This window comes from Symsagittifera roscoffensis, chromosome 1 (genome assembly GCF_963678635.1).
Source record: "Symsagittifera roscoffensis chromosome 1, txSymRosc1.1, whole genome shotgun sequence".
Lineage (NCBI taxonomy): Eukaryota > Metazoa > Xenacoelomorpha > Acoela > Convolutidae > Symsagittifera > Symsagittifera roscoffensis.
In genome coordinates this window covers 42,741,439-42,749,541 of record NC_087062.1, presented here as the reverse complement: position 1 = coordinate 42,749,541, position 8,103 = coordinate 42,741,439, and the positions used below count along the sequence as shown (strand labels likewise).

The following is an 8,103-nucleotide window of genomic DNA, read 5'->3' as shown; positions in this document are numbered from 1 at the left end:
ACAGAGTTTCAAAGTTTAGGACTTCCCATTTTTGGTCGCGGAGTAAAATATAATTTTTGATTTCCAAATTTATCAAACATGAAATATATCAAGCTGAATTTTGAGTCATACATTAAACGATGTCATTATTTGGAATCATTTCACTTTGAAACTATTATGAGTGCGCGATAATTCACTCCAGTGGTATAGTTAGCGTATTAAAAAGTATTAAAATGTACGCGAAAAATCTCCAACCGAACTTAGTGCAAGCACACCCGCTCTTTAATCCCTAGTTCCCAATGATCAATCTCCACGCAAAAAAAAAAAACACCTCAAGCGTTAATTTTCCGCACTGTTTTTGAAAATGAGAATAATACCATATAGACTGAAGGTCTGAGGAGTGCTATTTAACATTCTTGAATCGCGGAAAAAAATCTCTAACTCATAGTTCCTCGAAGTGGTCAGTATAGTTAGGTTAACTGAGATCTAGAAAAAACTATCCATCTTCTGCCAGAATTTGAAATCAATGATCGGAGTACTCTGTACAATTTGCTCAGTAACCGGCTTTCCTGTTTTTTTTTTTTGTTTTTTTTATTCAAAAATCACCAAATTTATCCGCTGACTAACCTTCAGGTTTGGAAAAAAGAAATGCCTCTTAAAATCTATGAACAACAATTTTTTCATTAAAATTTCAGAAAATAAAACATTTAAAAGTTTTTGATATTTTTTGATGTTCTGATTTTGACAATCTTCCCCACACGCGAAATAAAAAGTACAAAATGAAATTTTACTACTTTACAAAACGTCTAGAAAAGAAATGAAGTTAATTGTAATTTTTTAGCTCAAAATAGTAAAGTGTCACTTAAGGTTGTAATCAATCGCCGTTTAATTTTTGATTGCGGCATTTAATTTTTTCAAATTTGTTCAAATTTTCGGCACTGTTGAACAAAGTTTTCAGATGTGGCACAGTTGAACTATTTTTTCGGCACTGTTGTACTTCGGCAGTGTTGTACTGCCCTCAAAAGATTATCTATGAATCTGACAGTAATCTTCTTGAACTGACATCTGTCACTCCAAGGAGACGATGGCTTTTTGTCCCAGCATTTTTTTTACCTTATCGACACGACTAACCGTTTTAACTGGCGCTGCTCGATTGTTATTTTCTTGGGCAATTCTTTAGGAAAAGCGGAAAAGCACTCGAGAACTAGAAGTTGACCTATAAGCTTTTTGATATTTTTTCAAATCAATTTGCTCATCGGATTTTGCAATCGGATTTTGTCTCTTTTGCTCCTTCCCTATGGACGAAAATGTAATTTGTGCTTGATGCATTGGCTTCATGAATGGTTTTGAGAACACCACACGTTTGGACTTGGATGGTTATCGCCCTGGCCAGATTTCATAACCATCGCGCAATGTGAACTTAAGTTTACATTAAGATAAATTAATGTAAAAATCACATCACAAGCGGGGTGTTGAGAGCAGTAGGAGCCCTTATGGTTTTTGAGCCGATGACTTCATTTGAAATAAATCCTTGAATGGCTATTATTTCACCAGTTTGAATCGCGTACCTACGCCGCAAATTAAAGTGAGTCGCAGATCAACTGATATCTCTAGTTTTCAAAACTCAACCAGCAGCATCGAAGCCTTTTCCCAAAACCTTCCTAGAAGACTTAAGATATCTCAAGAAAGCTTGTATGAGAACAGTGAAATTTAGTACTGATAGTAAATAGTGACAGGGGGCGGGGGGCGCATCTTTCCCAGGGATTCAACCCCCTCACTAACCAAAGGGTCCTTCTGTGGTATTATTTTATTAGATCCATTTTTGCCGACCAACCCTTTATTTTTTTTCAAAAGGCACCTTTGCGCCAATACACACTAAATTTGAAGGAGAGCGTTCGCCAAATAAAACACAATTTTACCGCCGAAAACTTTCCAAACAGTGCCCAAAAATAGAGTTTTTGACCTCGTTTTTCAAAAATTTGCTTGCGGCACAAAAAATTAATTAAAACAAAGTCTTTATAGTATTCTGGGGGCGCTCGGAAAATCAATTTGGTCGACATGAAAAAAAGGTCACAAAAGTTTTGAAAACTATTAGAAATCCCCCCCCCCCATCTCGATAAAATCCTAGATCCGCCCCTGATTGTGATTATTTTTTTATTCGGTAGCGAGAAGAGGAATTCTGCGAAGTAATTTTGGAAAACTTCAGAGAATTCAGTTAATTTTCAATAATAATTTTCCTTGTTTTTTAAATTTCTTCGTTGAAATGTCCGTGTTTCCATCACTGCAATCCACAGCCCTTATTTTAATTATAAATCATTAAATTAAAAATTATAAATTGACTTGCTGAATAAAAGTCCTGTTTTGAGCAAAATTAACTCATGTCAAAAGGTTTTTGCGAAGAAAGAAAGAAGAACGTTGCGAAAAAAAGTATTATTTTAGAAAAATGAGGGAAACATTTTTCTAACCTTTGAATTTGGTTGATCACAATTACGAGGATTGAATTTTCCATGCAACACTAAAACTACAGCTATCTTTGAAATTTTATATGAATATAACTGTGCATTCTAGAAACAGTTTTGAGTTTGAGACTCCAATGATGTATTCATTATAGCTTCTGCTGTTGATATGAATTGAACCCCGTTCTTCTGTTATTGATATGTTTCATTCTAGCATCATGTAAAGGAAAAGAATCGAGTACAGAGAAGTTCCTATGAAACCGAGAACTCCCATTATGACGTCAATTTTGGGACGACAAACTTTTTTCAGCAATTTTGCTTTAATTTTTTTGAGTCGCTTATTTCTCGTGCCCAACTCCTCCAAAGGAATCGATCCATCTGCATCATTGCCAACGATATCTTTTCCCGACATATTTGTAGTCGCGACTGAAAACTCGTTGCTGTTCACATGATATATATCGTCGGGTTGTCTGTTTTTGGACACATTGAGCGAAAAAGTGGCCAGGACTATTGCAACACATGAGAGGACAATACTGGAGAATATATACGTGCAGATCCTCGGGAAAGTCTTAGACGTCTGTGGAACATACTGAGTCACAAGTGACAAGTTGACACAAAGCGCCAGGGTCAAGGTCACTCCGAATGTGACCTTTTCTCCATTTTCACCAGGAATGAAGAAAGTCAAAGAACTCATAGACATTAGAATAGCGTTGGGCAGGATGAGATTTTGGATGTAGAAAGAGGACATTCTTTTGAAGATCACACATATTGAGATTCTGCCGAAAGTGTTGGAACCCCTCGCCGCATCCATTGACAGCCTTCGGCATTCCGTTGCTGATATAAAAAGATGGGGTTTAGGAGATTAGACGACAAGCAAATTAGACGATCAGAAAATCACGGAATTTAGACAATAACTTGCGTGAAATTGCGTGAAATTTGTTTACAGACTTAAATTAAATTTTAGCTGAGTAAATGCTGGTTGTCCTTAACTTCCGTTTCCTTACTGTCGTCTAAGTTCCTAGGATCGTGGGGATGGGAGTCGCGTGCCACAATTTTTTTATTCAAAACGTTCCAAGAACTGCCCTGTACCGTCATTTTTAGCCTGTTTCTTGAAAAGTTCGTCTGCGGCGCAATAATATTTGTGAAAAAAGGGAATTTCAGGGTTTAAAGAGAGCCTGAATTTCAATGAAACCCCCCTGGAAAAACTCCTGCAACCAGTTAATAATGGTTGAAAACTTGACAATATAGATATTTCGTGCTATTAAAGCTCAAGAGGCTGTTAAATCCACTCATAAATCGTTTCAAATTAATTTGAGGCGAGATTTTTGGTGTAATTCATCCGCTACTAGACGCTAAGAAGATCAATTTGTAAATGGAATAGCGGGTGAGTGGACCTTAAAAAACCAAAAATCAATATTTCAATTTTTTAATTTTTTTTGTGAATTTTTCAAAAATTTCTCCAAGGATATTAATGGCAGCTAGATTATTCAGAACTATTGATCCGCTTCGCCTTGATAGGAGCAGTCTTGAGTCAATTTTTGCTTGCAAACTCAAGTGCGGATTAAAAATGCATGACTCTGATTTGTATTATAGCTCGTGCCATCGGCAGAATTTTAGGAGAAATGGTATTAAACTGGAAACAAAAAGGTATTGTATTTTATTCACATTATCTCAGACATCACACATCTAGAGTCCTACCTAATTTACAGAGAAACAAATAAAAAACAATCATCTGACCTTTCAGGGTCCAAAGGCTGTCCTCCATGTAAGACGAGAGGTCAATTGGCATACATGTGATGTTGACCTCGCTCTCAAAATACTGCCAAGAGCCAATCACAATGTCGCATTTCTGGGTATCGAAAGGAAAATTAGTCACATCCAGGGAACACATCGTCTCATAATCCACTGGCCGTGTCCATACCACAAGACCAGAGCTGTAAACTGTCAGTGGAATCGACCGGTCATATTTCTCCATGTCAAAAGTTCCCACATCGTTGTACGCCAGAATGTCGGGGGTCCACACTGAGTTCCGGTAGTACCGGATCCAGTTCAGACCTCCGTAATCTTCCGGATCCCATTGCAATAGTTCGTCGACCCATTCCATCCGCTGGAACATGAGCATTTTGATAGTCTGGTCCTTTGTGTTAAAACCTACGAGCTGGTATACTGAGGCTTTATAGGTGACATTTACAAGTGTGCTCGTTGAAACAACAGGACGAGCAGAAGGATCGTAGTTTTTGGCCAGTTTGAGTCGCAATCGTACTTCGTCTGGCAACTCCTCGGCAATTAGGGCATCAGTGAAGTTGGCCCCAGTCGACAAATGGGTCAAGAAGACAAGTTGGAGACAATTGCACAAAGTTGGCGACATCGCCAAACTCTTCGATGAAACTTTAACAATCAACTGAGTGATATAATTTTTTTACCATTTGACTGTAGTTTCAATGTGGCGGAACAAAACGCTGCGGTTTGAAATGTTAATACAGAAAAATTATTTTAACAGTTTCAAACTAAGTTAAAAATCAATGGGGCGTAATCATCCAGTTGAAAGCTAATAATGGGAGTCTGATTGTTGACAGGGCAGGAAATTATGAATGAGGGAGAGTCAAAGTATTCCCGCTTCCTTGTCTAGATATTCGTTTTAAAGAAAATTAGTTTTTTAGCGCAAAGGAACCCATGACACGATAATTTAGATACAAAATAAGGAAGCTTTCTTTTGTTTCGGAGCCAACAGAAACAAAAACCAGAATCAGGGATATAAAGTGTTAAATTGTAATGCAGATTTTTCAATTCGGGCTCGGTTTGTGATTAGCCACTTGTTTTTTGTTGAAACAAATAGTAATCAAATGAAAAGCATTTCGGTTTCTATTCAGCCTAGTTCTATGGTTGATGCTAAATAACCCGAGAATGAACTTCGAGTCAAAGCATCAAACTGATGTTTTCACATGAAGTCTTTTCAATTCCAAATCTGATTCGTCTCAGGAAGAACAAGACAAGCAGCAAAAGGTTTTTTGTTAGTCTCATTTATTTCTTCAAGGGAAAATGAAAAATATCCCTTAGGTGTTCATAATGAAAAATGAACAGACGCTTTTTTACTGGACGTGGAGCTATCCTTTTGTGAAATAGTAATTTATTATTTTTACCCAATGGCATTTTTACAGACCATTTATACTGATGAAATGCTAAAACCTTCGGATAACAAAGATCAAAGTGATAAACAACAACGGATGCTAAAAGCTTTGAGTCCTTCATGTATATTTTTTAGAGTTCACTTAAATGTCTTTTGACAGCAATACTAAAAATAGCTTGATTCTTGTGATCCCTGTCGGTAGAACTGAATATAGTTTTATAATGTTATTCAGCCAGTTAGCTAAAATATGCAAATCTTCGTATAAGTAACATTTGAAACCCTCCATTTTGGTGGTTTTTGAAATGTTCGTTATTTAATGAGTTGGCTAATTAGTGCGCGCTTTATCTTCTTTCTACCCTAATCGAAACTTAACAGGAAGAATTTTCGGCTCCAAAAAGTTTCAATTTGAATTCGATTTAGTTTTTTGTCCAAATACATTCCTACGGTAAAAAACGATCTGCAGGGCAAAATTAGAACTTTTCGCAAGGTTTCAAAATATCAACAATTCTTCTTGTTTTAACAGTCTTTTTTTTTCAAAAATCTTAATATAAACTTAAATTGGTGAACTCAGTAACTATTTTGTGCATTTCAGGCTCATAAAAGCGACATCAGAAAAACTGAAAAAAGTTCTAAGCATGGTGAAATTTTAATATTTTATAAAAATTTGTCACTCAACCGAACTTGCATCCTGGATACAGGGTTCATTCATTCAAAAAACGGAATATTTGACCTGCTTTTTCAAAAAATTGCCAGCGACGCAAAAATTGGTTTAAATAGGGCCATTATAGTGTTTAGAAGTGCACGAAAATCATGTGTTCTAGAAGTGCGGACGCCTTTTTTTAGGGATTCAACCCCCTACCAACTCAAAGGGCCCCCCTTTGTGCTATTTTGAGATATCCATATTTCACGACGGACCCTAAAAGTTTTCTTAAAAGGGTGCCAATATATACTAATTTTGAGGGGAGAGCGCGCGCCAAAAAACGTGATTTTTTGGTCGAAATTTTTCAAAAAGTGCCTAAAAACACGCCTTGTTTGGCCTGTTTTTCAAAATTTTGCCTGCGGCGCAGAAAATTTGACCAAAACAGGGACTTTAGAGTGATTTGGGAGAGCTCGGAAAATCAATTTGGTCTACCTAAAAAAAAAGTCCTAAAAATTTTTTGAAAATCCGCCCCCCCCTCGAGAAAATTCTAGATCCACCCCTGCTCATTCACATTCAAAACCATTAGATAATTACCTCAAAGTAATAGTTAAAAAACCAAGCCCTGTGGAGAAAGTACGTATTAAAAGTTAAGTCGAAATTTGTTCGGACATCAACCAAAAACCTAGACTCCGGCTTTGTCATTTTAATTCTTGGATTTTATGCTGCGCAAGACGATGGATTAAAAAGGATCAGAAGATAGAATGTAGTAAGTTGTTTATTCCCCCTGCGTGAACTCCGCTAATCTGCAGACGGAAAAAATGCAAGACAATATCTCTCGGTATTGGTTTTTCTAGATCATGTTTTGTAAGTACTGAAAATAAAGCAAGCTAGCAGCAACCTAGTTGAAACGCTCTCTTGCTTCTCTGTGTGTAAGGATAAACACGCAAACTTATTACTTTAACTTGGTCTCAAAAAGCCTATGTTGCTCCCAATATTGACGAAAGTGACAAAATATTGGCGCTCGAGTTGTTTTTCCCCCGGTATGCTTCGACTTCTTATACAGAACTTTTCGACAGATTTTTCTGTGAATTATGGGAACTTAGACAATCTGAAAGATATTGATATTCTAGCGGATCATTGCACCTTTTTTTGAGTTCACCGCTTTTTATGAAGTTATGGTGATTTGAAAATTGCCAAATTTTCCAATTTGGAAGTTTTAATTTGCGCGAAACCTTAAACTTCTGTTTAATTCGTAGAGTAGGCAGCAATTTAAACCGGTTCCGAACTCATTCCAAAGTGAACTGAAGCGAACTAAATTGATCACAATTTGGTATTCATAGTCACAAAATGAATGTTACAGAAACCTAATCATCTGAATTTTGTGATTTTTTGTTTCGACAATTGGAAATGGAGAGTATCTATTTCTTTGGGAATGTTTTAATTTTTCTCTTTTTCTAGCAAAATTCTGGCACCAAAAAAATCATCGGAGTGGGTCTAGTGATATATCATATTAAAGATGTCTTTCAAAAGACTTCAAAACTTTTTCGGAAAATCGCCCCGAAGTCGAGAAAAACCGGTTTAAAGTTTTATTTTTGTCTATTTTTTCTTTTTTTCCTAAGAGTTTTTGTCTAATTTCGAGCAAATGAAGCGAGCGAGTAGGTATTTGCTTCTCTCTGTTTTGTAAGAATAGAAAACCAGTACCGGGTTTTGGGATACGATCCCCCCCCCCCCCCCTCAGGTATTCGACCATGCCGATCCAAAGGATCCCCTCTTTGTACTATTTTAGATATCCATTTTTGGCTGACTGACCCTAAAATTTTTCTAAAGGCGCCACTGGCGCCAATCTATACTAATTTTGAGGGGCAGCGGGCACCAAAAACGCAATTTTTTGGTCGAAATTT

General features: G+C 36.8%; 1 protein-coding gene across 1 annotated transcript; it reads right to left on the bottom strand.

Annotated features, from left to right (window-relative positions):
• Positions 1-2,492: 2,492 nt before the first annotated feature.
• Positions 2,493-5,482, bottom strand: LOC134856749 (acetylcholine receptor subunit beta-like 1). The gene is made up of 2 exons (XM_063873022.1): positions 4,173-5,482; positions 2,493-3,269 (listed from the first exon to the last, which is right to left on the bottom strand). The coding sequence occupies exons 1-2, from the start codon at positions 4,801-4,803 to the stop codon at positions 2,641-2,643; spliced, it is 1,260 nt and encodes a 419-aa protein (XP_063729092.1). The 5' UTR covers positions 4,804-5,482; the 3' UTR covers positions 2,493-2,640.
• Positions 5,483-8,103: the final 2,621 nt, after the last annotated feature.